The sequence below is a fragment of the Sorex araneus genome, chromosome 1, assembly GCF_027595985.1.
Source record: "Sorex araneus isolate mSorAra2 chromosome 1, mSorAra2.pri, whole genome shotgun sequence".
NCBI classification, from domain to species: domain Eukaryota; kingdom Metazoa; phylum Chordata; class Mammalia; order Eulipotyphla; family Soricidae; genus Sorex; species Sorex araneus.
In genome coordinates, this window is record NC_073302.1 from 287,873,581 (window position 1) to 287,890,314 (window position 16,734).

The 16,734-nt window shown below is 48.2% G+C and overlaps 1 protein-coding gene across 2 annotated transcripts in view; it reads right to left on the reverse strand.

Annotated features, from left to right (window-relative positions):
• Positions 1-13,062: 13,062 nt before the first annotated feature.
• ABCC4 (ATP binding cassette subfamily C member 4) overlaps positions 13,063-16,734 on the reverse strand; it is a 203,686-nt gene continuing 200,014 nt past the window's right edge. For both annotated transcript variants that reach the window (XM_055142190.1, XM_055142185.1), the window contains one exon: positions 13,063-13,397. In XM_055142190.1, the coding sequence (XP_054998165.1) occupies positions 13,290-13,397 (108 nt within the window). In that variant the 3' untranslated portion in view covers positions 13,063-13,289. The remainder of the gene's footprint in view (positions 13,398-16,734) is intronic.

The following is a 16,734-nucleotide window of genomic DNA, read 5'->3' on the forward strand; positions in this document are numbered from 1 at the left end:
AATAAATGGTACTTTATCAGGAGGAATAATTACGGCTAACTTCAATCCAGAACATGTTCTCAAGAACGCATGCTATCTCCATTGCGAAGATAATTAACAGTCAGGGATCCCTGAAGCTCAAGAAATCCATGAATGAGGGGGAGGGAGCAAGGATGAGAACCTGGAGCTAACCTCGAGAGAGAGAGTGAGCTGGTCTGGCCTCCTCCAGGCAGGACACCTGGCTTGCTGGCTGAACATGTTAGACACTAGTATGGCTGGCATGTGGAAATGATCTACCAGCCATCCTCACTTCTGCAGTGGAGCCGCTTGGGAAAGACTTGAAAGCCCAAGTTCCACTGACTCAAGTTCTTGGGTTAGTTATTGTTTCAAGTTGCTATTCGTCTGCCTTTCCACCACCCCCACACATGCAAATCAGGCGCTCCGGCACTATTGTGATATGGGGAAACACCAAGTTTCTCAGGAAAATTTGCTTAACCATTACTCTTTACCTGTAACCGATGTTCGGTGCCTCCCTAAACATGTGGCAGCAAATCAACACCCATTGTGCCACCAAGAAGCCAAAATTCCAGTAACAATGAGATCTGCTACAGAGGCCTTTATTCAGTATTGCTGGTGGCAACTGCACTCGGGAGGAAGGGTGTGTTCATCACAGCTACCTGGGCCTTTGCTTCTCCTGAACGCTTTGGCTCAGATCTCCAAGTTGCAGAGATTAGCTGTCAGGAAAGAGAGCCAATGACAAAAGTTATCTTGTCAACCCAACCAATTTCTAAGCATTGTGAAAACTATAGTGCCAGGAAGGGCACTGCAGAGGGATGGGTAGAGGTTGGGAGAACTGCACCAGAACTGAGATGGGGGATGTAGTGAGTCCTATACGTGTATAAAGGGCTTAAGCTATACCTCTAAAATTCAATTGTACTGTAAACCAGTACAATGATAAGTCTATTAAAAGGGAGGAGGGAAATTGATTTCCACTATTGTCCTTTACCAAGCCCAGTGTTCATATGGCAATATATTTTAATGGGGGAACATTAGAAGTTTTCACAATGGCCAGAGAGCTAAAGAACAGGAGCACTGGAAAGGTTTGTACACTATGATAACAACTTTCGTTCTGAAGAACCATATAACTTGGGGCCAGGGATGTGGCTCAGTGGTAGAACATGTTTTGCATGTTTGAGGCCCTGGGTTTAATCCCAGGCAGCAAAAAACAAAGCCAAACCAAAAAAAGAACCAACTGACTCATGAGCTAATGGAATAACTGATGTAAAGATATTGAAGCCTGGAATTTCTGTGAGCTCAGATAAGATGATATTCCAAATTGAAGTATAAGCTCACTATTTATACTCCATTCTAACTTCAAGAGGCTCTTTGATATCTCTGCTTTTGGAATCTTAGAACTAAGCCAGGCACCACTGTAGATAGTTTGGAAAATTCAGAAAACCTATGAAAATAAAAATCAACATCAGTTACATCAGAAAAAAAACAACAACATTGCTAGCTTTCTATGTTTAATTTCAGAATGGTAAACTAACATGCAAAACATTGTAGATAGTTTAGATAATTTAGATAGTTCTTGTCACTTCAGGGGAATCTTAGCCCCCTATCATTAAATTTTCTTTGGAAAGATTATTGATATCTTAATGCTTTATTGCACTCAAATACCAAATTTGGAATTTGTTGGGGTTTTTTGGTTTTTTTTGGAATTTAGCTTATTTCAATCATTGATATTGGGTAGATTGATAGAAGAGACATTTTTGAGCCATGAGCCATAGGTCCTTTTACAGACCCACAGCATTTGTTAAAGGCCCAGCAGCACTTTGGGATGCATTTGCAATCCATACTTCCACTCTGTGTCTGAAAGGTCTTGGTTTTTGCTATCCTGACCCATAGGAAGTCTTGTCTCTTTTACTGCCTGTGAATAGGACATCATGTTTCCTCATTATTTTCATGGCACTTGTGATAAAACAAGGGATAAAAAGCCACAAGACATTGAAGAGAAATCTGCAAGTTTCAGCAGAACTTTACAATGAACAGCAAAGTCTAGCTTCTCTTTCAGCCTGGTCGCAAACTGTCAAGGTCAGCTCTCTTGAAAATGGTTTTCTACTTGGAGGAAAAGGATTCGAGCATCGAATCCTCCTCCTGGGTACCCAGATGTTGACTTGGTCACTTCACATCTAAGAGCCCATGTTTTCCTATAAAATCAACTATGGAAGAATCAGTTAAATCAGGCATTTTCTTTCTTTTTTTTTTTTTTTTTTGCTTTTTAGCTCATACCCGGCAATGCACAGGGGTTACGCCTGGCTCTCTGGCTCTGCACTCAGGAATTACCCCTGGCGCTGCTCAGGGGACCATATGGGATGCTGGGAATCGAACCTGGGTCGGCCGCGTGCAAGGCAAACGCCCTACCTGCTGTGCTGTCACTCCAGCCCCAATCAGGCATTTTCTTAAAAAAAATTTTTTTTTTCTGGGCCAGAGCAATTAAACAGAGAATAGGGCACTTGCCTTGCACACAGCTGACCTGGATTCAATCCGGGCACCACATATGGTCTCTGTGGCCTCACCAGAAGTGATTCCTGAGCACAGAGCCAGGAGTAAGCCCCAAACATAGCTGGGTGTGTCCCTCAAACCAAACCAAAAAAAAAATTTTTTTCCAACCTCAATTCTCCTTTCTTCACAACAAATACAGTTAAACTTTTGTTTCCTTTTCCCCCACCTTATCTCCTTGGGCCTACACTCACCCTCTCAGTCTACCTCAGTCTATTACCAATGCTCTCTGGTTTTACTTCTCTGTCCAACAAAGTTTATAACCTTCTATTGCACACACCGGTGAAATCATCCATGTCTTTTCTTTTCTGACTTATTTGCTGAGAATGGCAAAAGTTCATCCTTTTGCATATCTGAAAACAGTTCCATCACATAAATGCACATCTTCTTTATCCAATCATTTATCACGGGCACCCCTTTTTTCTTATCTTAGCTAGTATAAATAATGCTGCAGTAGACATTAGGGTGACTGTGCCTTTTTGTGTCAATGTCTTCAGACTCTTTGGATGGGTAACCAGAATCCCAAATCTGCACTCCTTTCCAAAACCTGGCACCAACACACATTCCCATCGACTGCGACTGTAAGTAATGAGAAGGAGTCTGTTGACCCTTCACATCAAGACGACTACTAAAAAGGAATTTATTTTTCACATGAAGAAGATGCACGCCAGAATGAACTTGATGGACACAACTCCAGACAGAAATATCTATGTGTCATGGGGTAGGAAGAGCGCTTTCTGGATGCACAGAATGCACATGGGGACACAGAGCTGACTCCGTCTGCTGTACTTCTGTTGAGCTGCAGGAAGCAACGCCGTACTTCAAGGAAAAGCTGCAGGGTGAGGACAGACCCATGTGGGTTCTCTGATTCCACCCTCTGACCACTTCTGCCATCTCTTTCTGACCACAGGCGTGACAGACACAGACTGGTTGGAACCGGAGGTGATTCACAGCTAGCAGGTGACTTGCCCACAGCCAGACCTTGGCACTCCACAGTACAATAACTTTAATAAATCACTGTACCCCACCTCCCGTCGTGCACCTGACACCATGAGAGCTTTAAAAATTGCATACATTTTGTAAAAAGTCGGGTGGCCCCAATGCTATGAAATCTCCGATCAAGATCTCTTTTCTAGGAAGACCCTTTCCTGCCTCGAGAACATGCAGGGCCTCACTAAGAGACCTTCCTGACACACAGACCTCGTCCTCTTCGGCACACCTCCTCCCGCAGTCTGCCCAAGCTCTCTTAGAGTGTGCTAAATCTACAACAAAATGGTTTTTTATTTTTTTTTTTTGCTTGTTGGGTCACACCTGGCGATGCACAGGGGTCAGTCCTGGCTCTGCATTCAGGAATCACTCCTGGCAGTGCTCAGGGGACCATATGGGATGCTGGGAATTGAACCTGGGTCGGCCATGTGCAAGGCAAACGCCCTCCCCACTGTGCTATTGCTCCAGCCCCTCTTGCTTTTCTGTATGTCTCATCCTTCAACTCTTTTCTGCAATGAAGGTAAAGACCCAAACCCCGAGTAGACGCTGGGGCTATTTCCTTTCTCTGCACAAAGCATAAGCTTGCTCAGGTTTGAGCGTTACTGAGTCCCCAGATCTAGCTGGGAAGAATTCCTAAACTGTATCTCTCAAGCGGGCCCCTAGGCACTGCAGCCTGCCGGCTACTTGAGCGAGGACTTGAGTGGGTTCTCGGGGCGGGATCCCATGCAGTCCTGACCATCCCCACTGTCAGATTCCCTCCTCTGGGGAGCTTAAGGGCCTCCACATCTCTGCAGCTCTGTGAGAGACAAAAATTTCCAGATCCAATAGTGTGAATCCACCAGAGGATACTTCCTCCAGTGATGTCACAAGTGCCCCAGTCCTGGAAATTTGGCTCAGGGGTTATTTTTGCACTTGGCATCATTATTATAGCCATATTCAGTCACAAAAAGGTCCATCTGGGCCCCACAAAAATGAATCTGTTTAGCAGGAGGCGCCTCCACCGGCCCCTCTGAAGGTATGTGTCGTCCTGTGCTTTTGCTTCCGTCTAAAGGGGTGGGCACCAGTTTGGAAGGGGCTGCGTGAACTATGCTCGCAAGCTAAACTTTGATGCTCTTACACGCAGCTGCTTCTTCACAGGCGTTTTCACCTTCGGTTGAGTTCTGCAATGTGGCTCTAACTTTTTACTTTGTTTATCTTTGCTTTTTGGGTCACACCCGGCAATGCACAGGGGTTAGTCCTGGCTCTGCAACTCAGGAATTACTCCTGACGGTGCTCAGGAGACCATATGGGATGCCGGGGATCAAATCCAGGTCAGCCGTGTGCAAGGCAAACGCCCTACCCGCTGTGCTATCGCTCCAGTCCCCTAATTTTTTACTTTATTAAAAAGTAAATAAAGTACTTAAAAAAAACAAATTTAAATGAACAGAAAAACTACAACTAGTCCAACAGGCTTCTGTGTATCCTTCCTGTGGGGAGAAAAGAGAATGGCAGGAGACATTATTTTCAATCCGGGATCACAAAGATAATAAAAATGATTCTATGTTCCCTAACGTTGAGAGATATGGACGTTTAATCAAAGAGTCGTTTTTACTAAGCCATTTGACTCTGCTGCAGATATCCTACTCTTCACCTCTACAGACGTCCTATGTATTTCCTAATAAGGACATTTTCTTACTGTGAAATAACAAGTAAAGTTCAGAATTTTAACACAGACGAAGCTCTATTTTCTGCTCTATACTTTTCAGTCAAGTGTGTCCAATTATTTCGGTCCTGCTCTTTTGTGGGGAATAGGGGGCACCTGTAGCTGTGCCCAGGGCTTATGCCTGGCTCTGAGCTCGAGCATCACTCCTGATGGGGACCCAGGGGCCATATGTGGTGCTGGGGACCAAACCCAAATGAGCAAAGTCAGTGTCTTATCCGTTGTGCTGTTGCTCCAGCACACACAACCTTATCCTAACAACTGCAATTATTTTTAGGGGAGGGGGCAACAATCCAAGATCATACAATGAATCTCCTTGTTGTGTCTCTTCATTTTCCACTTAATCTGCAAGACTTCCTCAATTTTTAACCATTACTGACAACTTTAAAAGAATTTTTTTTTAATAAATCACCATGATGGGGGCTGGAGCAATAGCACACCGGGTAGGGCGTTTGCCTTGCACGCGGCCAACCCGGGTTCAATTCCCAGCATCCCATATGGTCCCTTGAGCACCGCCAGGGGGTGATTCCTGAGTGTGGAGCCAGGAGTGACCCCTGTGCATCGCCGGCTGTGACCCAAACAGTAAAAAAGAAAAAGAATTACCATGATGTACAGTTACAGACTTACAAACTTAAGTGATTACGTTTCAGTCATAGAATGGTCGAGTACCCATCCCTCCACAGTGCACCTTTTCCACCACCAGTGTTGCCACCCCCACCCTGTCTCCCCCACCTGCCTCTGTGGCAAGCACATTCCCTTTTATTCTCTCTCCTTTTGTGTGTTATGAGTTGCAATGCAGGTGAAGTGGCCAACATGCTTGGTCTATAGCCCACTTTCAGCCTGCATCTCCCATCCCTAGCGTGCCCTCCAAGCATCATTCAGTTAGTGGTCCCTTCTCTCTCCCAGCTGCCTATTCTCCCAGCATGTGAGGCCGGCTTCCAAGCTGTGGAGCCATCCTCCTGGCCCTTATCTCTATTATCCTTGGGTATTAGTCTCCCGTTCTGTTACTTTATATTCCACAAATGAGTGCAGTCCTGTGTCTGCATCACAGACAACTTTTAAAGAGTCAGGTCAGATGTTTTGCAGAATGTCTCATTTGGTGTGTCTGACTTAGGGCTGGGGTGGGGGGAGGAGGAGGAGGAGGAGGAGAGAGAGAGAGAGAGAGAGAGAGAGAGAGAGAGAGAGAGAGAGAGAGAGAGAGAGAGAGAGAGAACAGAGACAGAGACAGAGAGGTTAATGGATTTGCCTTGCATGAGGCTGACCCCAATTTAATTCCCTGCACTGTACAGTTCCCTGAGCACCCCTGGGAGTGGCCCATGAACACAGAGCCAAGAACAGCCCTTGAGCACAGCTGGTGTGACCCAACCCCGCCCCAATTTTTAATTAAAACTTTATTAATTTACCACTGGGTTACAAAGATAGTTACATTCCTGGAACACAGGGTCATACCCTGGTGTGTGCCTTATGGTACCTCACAGTGCTTCTTACTCCGTTAGGAGAAGGGGTAGAAATACCCTTGAAGTGTCACTGCTTCAAATCAAAAACATCAGGAAAGATATTTTCAGTTTATGAGAACTTCCTTCCCTCTGCAACATTTTATTTATTTGCTTTTTTTGGGGGTCACACCTGGCGATGCAGAGGGGTTACTCCTGGCTCTGCACTCAGAAATTACCCCTAAAGGTGCTCAGGGGACCATATGGGATGCTGGGAATTAAACCCAGGTCGGCTGCGTGCAAGGCAAACACCCTACCCGCTGTGCTATTGCTCCAGCCCCATTCATTTAAAATATATTGAATTTTGTCTAAATTATTTATGACAACAGTGGCTGCAACATGGTACTGTCAGTCCTACCTCTCAGGAAGAACCTTTTCTCCGGCTCACCCATCCACCCACCTATCATTTATCCATCCACCCATGGTCCATCCATCCACTTATTAATTCACCAACCTATACATATCCAGTGCAGAACCTGCTAACCCCATGCCAGGTTGTCTTCACCGGGACCCCTCAGATGGGGGTGTATTGAGTTTCCCTCTCTGCCCCGTGCAGAACCTTGGCAGCCGAAAACCTCCAGAACCCAGTCACAGCCATGCTCAAGGCCACTCTCCACACACTCGGACGAGCCTCACCCATGAAGGAACCAACAGAGGAACCCAGGTATGCGGGATCTCCAAGCCTGCTAAGATGGGAACTGGGTCTCCTCCACCCAGATCCCCAGTTTTCCAGTAGCTTGGCAGCCACACCCACAACCCACAAACTACCCCTCCCCCCCCGGGGGGGGGCATGTAATCTCATCAACAGCCAAGATCCAGAGACTATGAAACAAAGCTCCTGGAAGAGAGAGATGCAGAAATCTTGCATGGCAGAGCCTGGCATATTCAATATGACAAAAACAGTGACAATATGGGCCTCATTCCCCTGACCCTGAACGTGACAGGGTCGAATGAGACATTACTGGCGCCCGCTCAAGCAAATCGATGAGCAACAGGAAGACAGTGATACAGTAACTCATATCCAGCATCTGTTCACACACCTATCTATCCATCCACCCATCCATCCCACCCACCCATCCACTTAACTACCACCTATTATGACCACCATGAACTCAGGTTTCTTCCCCCCCCCATTTATTTATTTATTTTACAAAGTTCATCATTGGGTTTGTCATACAATGTTCCGATACCCATCCCTCCATCAGTGTAATTTTCCAGCACCAGTGCTCCCAGTTTCCCTTCCACCCCTCCAAGCCCTCACCTCCTCACCACTGCCTGCCTCTATGGCAGGCACCTTTCCTCTCTCTCTCCCTCTCTCCTTCTCTCTCTCTCTCTTTCATTTTAGGCATTATGGTTTGCAATATAGACACTGAAACATTATCATGAATATCCCTTTACCCTCTTTCAACACTCAGTTCCTCTGGACATTTCCAACTAATGTTGTCCTAATAGACCCTCCTCTATCTTAACTATCCTTCACCCCACCTACCCACCCACCCTTTTGTGGTGCTTTCCAGCCTTTGCCCAGTGGACTCAGATTTCTAAGAGCTCAGTGCAAGGAAACAGAAAACTTTAAAAGCCTCAGTCCTCGGTTAACCGTTCTTTCTTACAACATGACTTGCATGGTTAAAAACTCTTGAGTCTTACAGGCTCATTTTTAATATTTTGTCTAGGTAGTCTATAAAATCTTAAAAGGTTTTTCAATGCCCTCCAAAAGTAAATACAATTAAGTTTTGGATGAAGCACTGGTTTGAAATATCCAAGGCTTCATCTCCGGGATGGATAGCTGGCTCCTGTTACAAACACGGCCATTGAAAGATGGCATTCGGTCAGAACCGTCCAACATCAGCTTACAGTAGAACATTCTTGGTGTATCTCAGTCTTGATCTTGCTTCTTCTTGAAAAAAATCAGATCATCTTGATGTTGACACCTGAGGCAAGTCAGCCGGGCCTTGAGTGTAGATGGCAGTCTTAAGAAGCAGGATATGTTACTGTTCGTCAAATTAAAGTTACCTTTTAGTTCCAAGTTCAAATAAACACACATTTTCGTTCAGCTTTTTAAGACATACTGCTATTTCAATTTTGGGCAAAAAGTGAGGTTGTTTTCCTTAGACTGCTGTTATTAAAGAGGCAAAGGTCTGAGTTAATCCACAATGTTTGTTTTTAAAGGAAAAGCAACAACTTACATAGAAAACCATGAATCATCAAAATGCATTTTTTGGTTTGTTTTAACCATGTCTAATGGATACTCAGGGTTTACTCCGGACTGTACTCAGGAACCATTCCTGGCGGTGCTGAGGTTGGGGGTACATGTGTGTGGGGGGGAGGGGACAGGAGGTGGACCATCTGGAATGCTGGGATTGAACTCAGTTTGGCCGTGTGCAAGGCAATCTCTCTACCCATTGTACTCCCCCACCCCCCAAAGTACTTTGTAAGTGGTCAGATGTGTTCCCAGAAATTTCCCGGACACCAAGATGATGTTGTTGATTCGGGAATACAGTGTCTGCAAACACACACACTGATGTGCTTTTTAAAAATAACTTTTCTCAAGCGAAAAACAAAATCATGCTGGGGCTGGAGCGATAGCACAGCGGGTAGGGCGTTTGCCTTGCACGCAGCCGACCCGGGTTCTAATCCCAGTATCCCATATGGTCCCCTGAGCACCGCCAAGGGTAATTCCTGAGTGAAGAGCCAGGAGTAACCCCTGTGCATCGCCGGGTGCGACCCCCCAAAAAAAATCATGCTGAAAAGGAAATTTCAAAGACTACTTTGGGGTGGAGGCAGTGCTGGGGGCAGTACTCAGGACTTACTCCTTGCTCTGAGCTCAGAGTCAGGCAGAGCTCCTGGCCGTGCTCGGGGGGTTGGGGGGGGGGACCCCAGGGGGTGCTGGGATTCAACTGGAGCCAGCCGTGTGCAAAGTGAGTGCCTTACTCCTGTGCCCTCTCTCTGGTCCCTTGAGCAGGAAGTCTTTAACAGTCATTCCTTAAGGGGGTGGGTGGGCGTGGGGGGAACCCTGTGGAGACTGGGTGCAAGCTGGGACCCCCCCGCGGCTACGTCTCCAGTCCAAGGAGGAATGTAGTTTTGGAGACCTCCAAGTGGTACTCAGGCCTTGGACCCCTTCCCCGGCACCTGTGGCTCAATGCAAGGGCCCGAGAATGCCACAAGGTCCAGGCTGGGGGTATCCAGGCCACCCAGTGCTCGGGAGCCTTCAACGATGCACCTGGCCATGCAGTGCCAGGGATCGAGCCCGATGGCTGCACTCAGGGAAGTGTCTTAACCCCTGTACTCCCTCTTGGGGCCCTGAGTTTAACTTTCTAAATGAAATTACAAAATATTGCTAGTGGGTCTTTGGAACGCCAATCCGGCTTCATTTCACTGCATTTCATTTTGTGGCTTGGGGGCGAGACCCAGGGGTGCTCAAGATTCTTTTTTTGGGGGGTCACACCTGGCAATGCACAGGGGTCACTCCTGGCTCTGCACTCAGGAATCACCCCTGGTGGTGCCCAGGGGACCCTATGGGATGCTGGGAATCGAACCCGGATCGGCTGCGTGCAAGGCAAACGCCCTCCCCGCTGTGCTATTGCTCCAGCTCAGGACTTAACTCTTGGCTCTGCGCTCAGGGATCACTCCTCACGGTGCTTGGGGACTGAACCTGGCCCAGGTGTGTGCCAGGACAGCACCTGACCCACCGTGCTCTCCCTCCTGCCCCCAATTTTAAATGCACACATCACGGGAGACGTGTCACTTCAGATGACTTAACCAAGAGGCTGGTGCTGGATGCACTGTGAACTGACCGCGTGGCCAGCACAGATGGAGCAGGGCTCTTTTGGATTGTCTGGGATTAAGAAAGCTCACCTTCTTAATCTCCAACCCACAACACTCAAGTTCTGTGCGCATCCCCCAACGACTTCAACACTCACATTGGCCCCTGGCCTGTTCACCAAGACCCCCTGAGATGGTCCAGGCACTGGAACCTCTGAGTGGTCTTGCATCCTTGGGCCCTTGCACTGAACTGCCATCCGGGTTGGCTGAGACCCCCTGGTGGAGCCCCTAGGACTCCTGAACACTGCATGGGAAGCCCCTGACCCCCGGAAACAATATTTAAAAAAATAGAGTTCACTAGCATTTAAAGTTCAGCCATTCCAGTGGCATGGAGGGATAGGACACTAGTTTTATTTATTTGTTTATTTTTCTTTTTTGGGTCACACCCAGTGATGCACAGGAATTATTCCTGATGGTGCTTGGGGGACCATATGGGATGCTGGGGATCGAACCTGGGTCGGCCACGTGCAAGGCAAACACCCTACCTGCTGTACTATATAGCTTCAGCCCCAGGACACTAGTTTTGAGAGTGGTTTGTTGACAGCTCATAAAAAGAAGCTCCTCTCCAGTGACCGGAAGTCTGGATGCTGTCTGTGGCTAGTACCTGTGTGAGTCTCTTGCTCATTTTTCTCCAAATACTTTCTGGTTTTGTGTTTTCTTTTTGGCTTTTTGGGTCACCCCCGGTAATGCTTAGGGTTTACTCCTGGCTCTGCACTCAGGAATCACTCCTGGCCATGCTCGGGGACAGTATGGGATGCCGGGGATCGAACCCAAGCTGGCCGTGTGCCGAGCACACATCCTCCCCGCTATGCTATGGCTTTAGCCCCGTGCTTTCTGGCTTACTTCCTGGTGTCAGGGGTTTCTCTGTACTCTAGGTACTGGTTCTCAAGCTCCATCTCTCCCCTTCAGGCTTGAGGAGTCTCTACCACAGGGGTAGGCACAGGGCGAGAGGCACAATCTGGTGTTTCTAACTAGTTTCTGGCCCCAGGGACCCACACTTTGAGAAGCTGTGTCGGGGGGTGGGGTGGTGTTTGAATGTTACAGCGATACATTCAAACCATACACGTTTCTCCTTGGCATAGGACAAAGTGACCTTTTGAAAGTCAAAAAACAAGCAAAAACAATGCACCCATCGAATAAACGTTCTGGGCACAGGGATGGCCCCGAGACCAACCGAACCTGCTGGCTCAGCGTTTCCCCAGGAGCCGGAGGGCGGGTGCTAGGGAAGAGATCGCTTCTGATCTCAGGAAAGACTCTGGCTCTCAACAGCATGGGGACGAGGTGGGAGCACTCCCCGACAGACAGACAGACGGCTCGGAAAGGAGATAGAAACTCTTTTATTTCAACTGAATTGCACTTCCTTACAAAAGTTCTATGATGCCCTTAAAACAGAAATAAAATAGAAACTTGTTTCTTGAACTGCCTTTAACCACGAAAGACCAAATAAAACGTCTGCATTCCACAGATGCCCGCAGTGTGCACAAACCTCATTATTGTGTCACCCTTGTCGTTCCCCACTCCCGAAATACTAACCATCACTTCCAAGCACGCCACACACCCCCTATTGCTAGACAGTGCAGTCATTCAGCCCCGGCAGTGTGTGCATGTATGTGTGCGTGTGTGTGTGCATGTGTGTGCGTGTGTGCGTGCACACAGGCACGCATTTTTAAGGCTTGATTCTATAAAACCTCCACGTCTCTCTATCAGAGAGTCCAAAACCCCACCAGAGAGAGGCATGTGACATATGCCATTGAAGGGTGGTTCACGCCTTATCCAGAGACGTCGTGGATTTCCTTAAACCACGTCAGTAAAACCTGGAGTCCCTTCAACTCAACATATCAGAGTCACGTCCATCGAGAAAAAAACTCCAGACCCAGTGCTCAAATCCAGCAGTGTCGGCCCCAGCGGCGAGGAGCATGCCTTTGCAGCCTCATCCATCAGAACGCTCTTGCAGAAATGGCTCTGGGTACATCAAGTATCTCACTGGCAGGGGGGAGGGTCTCCCACAGGCAGACCCTTCAGCAAACCTCCTGAGACCCCATGCAGACTTCCAATCCATGGTCGGGTGGATCTGGTGCGGTGCCGAGGATCAAACTTGGGGTCTCACGTCTATAGTTCTTATCGCTCCACCACGGACGACCTCCTCTCCCCCCCCTACAGTATTTTACCTTTGGTGGCTTTTTTGTGGGGGGAGGGAAAGCGCTGTGAGGAAGTAATAGATCCTCCTAGTTAGGTTAAAGAAAGTTGTGAGACAAATGGCAACTTCACACAATCTTCAAGTAAAAAGAATCCCTGATATAACTGGAAAGTAACATGCAATTTGGGGAGAGGGTAGAGAGTGGAATTAAAAAAAAAAATCAGCGACAACTTTGTTTTCTACCTTACAAAAGGAGCTTTGGCTCGGAGTCTCTTAAGGCACAAAAACCTGGCGGATAGTTTGGATTGGTGCCCTGCACCTCTGATTCGGGTAAGAAAACACACACCCACACCCACACCCCCCCACACACACCCGCACGCAAAACCTCGACCAGTTAAATAAAAATAATAAATCATTTTGTGAAGAGTGTAAAATGAATGGGTAAAAGTTGGAGGGGAAAAAAAAATATATCCCAATAAACTACAATCTCGTACGTGTAGGTGCATTGGTCACTAGACTTAAAAAACAAAACAAAAACACCACAGTTGACATAGTGCAAAAAAACTGATTGGAGAAATGCCTTTGGAGCAGAGCTGATATCCCAGAAGGGTCACAGAGCAGTCTCAAAAATAGTTAAGGCCGAGGGCTGTCCGTTGGAAGCGTTTATAAGCATGTGCCCGTTGTGCGTGATATCCGGATAATTCTTTCTGAAATAGACCTGCAACACAAATAAATAAATAAATAAATAAATAAATAAATAGAACCGAAAAGGGAGGTGTGGACAAAGAATAGGGTTCCAGTATTTTAAAGTTCTCCTCCCCTTGGGGGGCCAAAGCAATGGTTCAATGGGGAGGGCGCTTGCCTTGCATGCAGCAGACCCGGGTTTGATCCCGCGCTGGGATGGTCCCCTGAGACCACCGGGAGTGATCCCTGAGCACAGAGCCAGAAGTCAGTCCAGAGCACTGCCAGGTATGGTCCCCAAATCAAATTTTTTTTTTTTTTTGCTTTTTGGGTCACACCTGGCGATGCACAGGGGTTACTCCTGGCTCTGCACTCAGGAATCACTCCTGGCGGTGCTCAGGGGACCATATGGGATGCTGGGAATCGAACCTGGGTTGGCCACGTGCAAGGCAAACGCCCTACCCGCTGTGCTATTGCTCCAGCCCCTCAAATCAAAATTTTTTTAAAAAATGAAAATAAAGTTCTCCCCAAGTTGATGCAGTTCTACGTCCGCTCCTTGGTAGGAAGGAAGTCCTATCACTAGTTAAGGCACAACTGAAAAATGCAAAGAGAGAGAGACATGGAATGGAGCCTGTTCTTCAGCCAGGCATCCCCCAAAGCCCAGCCGGGCTTACAGCTCAACAACCTGTAGGTCCATTTTAGTTTTCCTTCCCCCTCAGCCTCGATTTTTTTTTTTTTATCACTGCCTGAAATTGATAAGCAAAATCTTTTTTTTTTTTTCCCCTACTACCTCCAAACTTGGGAGATAAATTAGAAACAGGCTAACAAAGGCACCGGGAGAGGCAGGGTGTCTGCATGAGGGTTTCTCATTCTCACACAGAAAATGAGCACAATACGCAGTGGATGTTAATATCAGGTTGTAATCCCCATATTTTATAAACTCTGATTGACAAGCATTGAGACGCGGGCGTCGATGGATGAAACTGGCCCGCGTTTAATTTGTGCGGCAAAGCGGTTACGAGGCCCATAGAAATGTGATCCGAGGATAGTGGGCCCACAATGCGGAGAAGAGCAAAGGCCTCACAATGATCCCGCGAGCGACTTCTCTAAGAACGGGAGATGATACGAAAATAATAGGACCGTCCTTTGCCGAGCCTTTGAGTTCCTGAATTCTGCCAATTTCGCGCGGAACTAGCGAGAGATAGAGGCCTTCTGATAAATGTATAATCAGAACATAAAGGAAATGAAATGCTGTCAAATTTCTCTGTTCCGCAATCACCCTTTTTTTTTTTTTTAGGTGCTGTATCCTATCTGGGTCCCTTGACAGATGCGCCTAACAAAATGAAATAATGTCGAGACTTTGAGCTCTTATCTCAAAATGTGTTTGGGCGAAGAAAAAAAAAAAAAGGACTTCAAATGGAATTTCTCTTCCCCCCAAGAAGAATGGGAAAAGTTTTGTTTGCGTCTTTAGAGCCGAAAACGCTCCATCTAGCCGAGGCCGTCGCGTGTCACTACGAGCAGGGCCTCCGGGACGACTCGGGATCTGCCTGAGGAAACGGGGCCCTGAGACAGGTGTGGGGACGCCAACAGAGCGAGCACAGGAGGGAGAAACATTCAGATGAGAATGCAAGACGCTCTACACCAAGCAGACTTTCTCTCTCTGTCGCGGCCCCTGATCTTTGGCCCCCAGAAGCATCGGTCTAGGGAAAACACCACTTGAGGCAGAGAAGAATTCCCCGCTGATGCTGCCACCCGCCGTGGTAAAGCCAGAAGGATGATTTCTCTTTTTTCCCTTTTTGGGTCATACTCGGCGATGCACAGGGGTTGCTCCTGGCTCTGCACTTAGGAATCAATCACTCCTGGTGGTGCTCGGGGGACCCTACGGGATGCGGGGAATCGAACCCGGGTCCGCTGCATGCAAGGCAAATGCCCTCCCGTCTCTGTGCTATCGCTCCAGCCCCAAGGACTATTTCTACGTGATGCAAGTTTTTAGAAATAAGGCCCTGACCTGCTCCAAGGGCTGGAATGCTGACTGGCATGCAGAAGGCCCCACCTCAACGTGCTCCCCCAGGCTCCAAGCACCAAGCTGGGAGGAGCCCCTGAGCACTGCTGGGTGTGTCCCCCGAGCCAAATCTGAAGAAAAAGATCTTTGGGGGTTTTGTGTGTGTGTGTGTGTGTGTGTGTGTGTGTGTGTGTGTGTGTGTGTGTGTGTGTGTTCATTCCTATCAGCTCCTTACTCGGTTCTTTTCAGTTACTTTCATTTTGTGCACGTTTTACATCTATGTACGGGGATCAGGGTCGGGTGGGTGTATGTGTGTGGCTATTTTTTGGTGAAAGTAAACACAGCCAGAAGAGTGGGTGGAGGGGGCCGAGGGTGCTTGCTGTGCTTGCTGACCACCTCGGGTTCAGTTCCCGGCATCCCATAGGGCCCCTCGAGCTGCCAGGAGTAACCCCTGAGCATCTCAGGGTGTGGCCCCCAGACAAAAAAACCAACAACAAGAAGAGCCTATGGAAACGTAACCCATTTCCCACCACTCTGACTCTCCTCTCAAATAAGCTGGGTCCTGTCCCATGACCCTCTCAGTGGGATTTGTGATGACAAACTTTTATTTTTGATTTTGGGGGCACATGTGGTGGGGCTGAGGGGTCAGACCTGGCAGCGCCTGGGGGGGACCCTGTGGTGGTGAGGATAGAACCCGGGTCCCTGGCATTCAAGGGAAGGGCACCGACCCTCCGACCCAGGCTCCTGGCCCCGTGCTTAGCAGCCTCTCGTGGAACGGGCTGGGCTTCCTGGCCCAAGCACTTGAAACTGAACCCTGGAAAGAAGCTTGCTGTGTTTAAGTGCTTTTTCCTGACTTTGACTTTCACATTTTGGGCCACCCAAGGTTGGGGGTGGGGGGACGGTGCTCAAGGATCACTCTTGGCCCTATGCTCAGGGATCGGAGCGATAGTCTAGCAGGGAGGGCTTTTGCCTTGCATGCAGCCGACCTGGGTTCAACCCCTGGCATTCCCATATGGTTCCCTGAGCACCGCCAGGAGTATTTCCTGAGTGCACAGCCAGGAGTAATCCCTGAGCATCACTGGTGTGACCCAAAGAGCCAAAAAGAAAAAAAAAAACATGCTCAGGGGTCACTCCTGGCTCTGTGCTCAGGATTACTCCTGGCCCTGTGCTCAGGGTTCTCTCCCGGCAGGACCATATGCAATGTCAGAGCCATACACCCCTTGGGGCTGGAGCGATAGATAGCGCAGTGGGTAGGGCGTTTGCCTTGCATGCGGCTGACCCGGGTTCGATTCCCAGCATCCCATATGGTCCCCTGAGCACCGCCAGGGGTAATTCCTGAGTGCAGAGCCAGGAGTGACCCCTGTGCATCGCC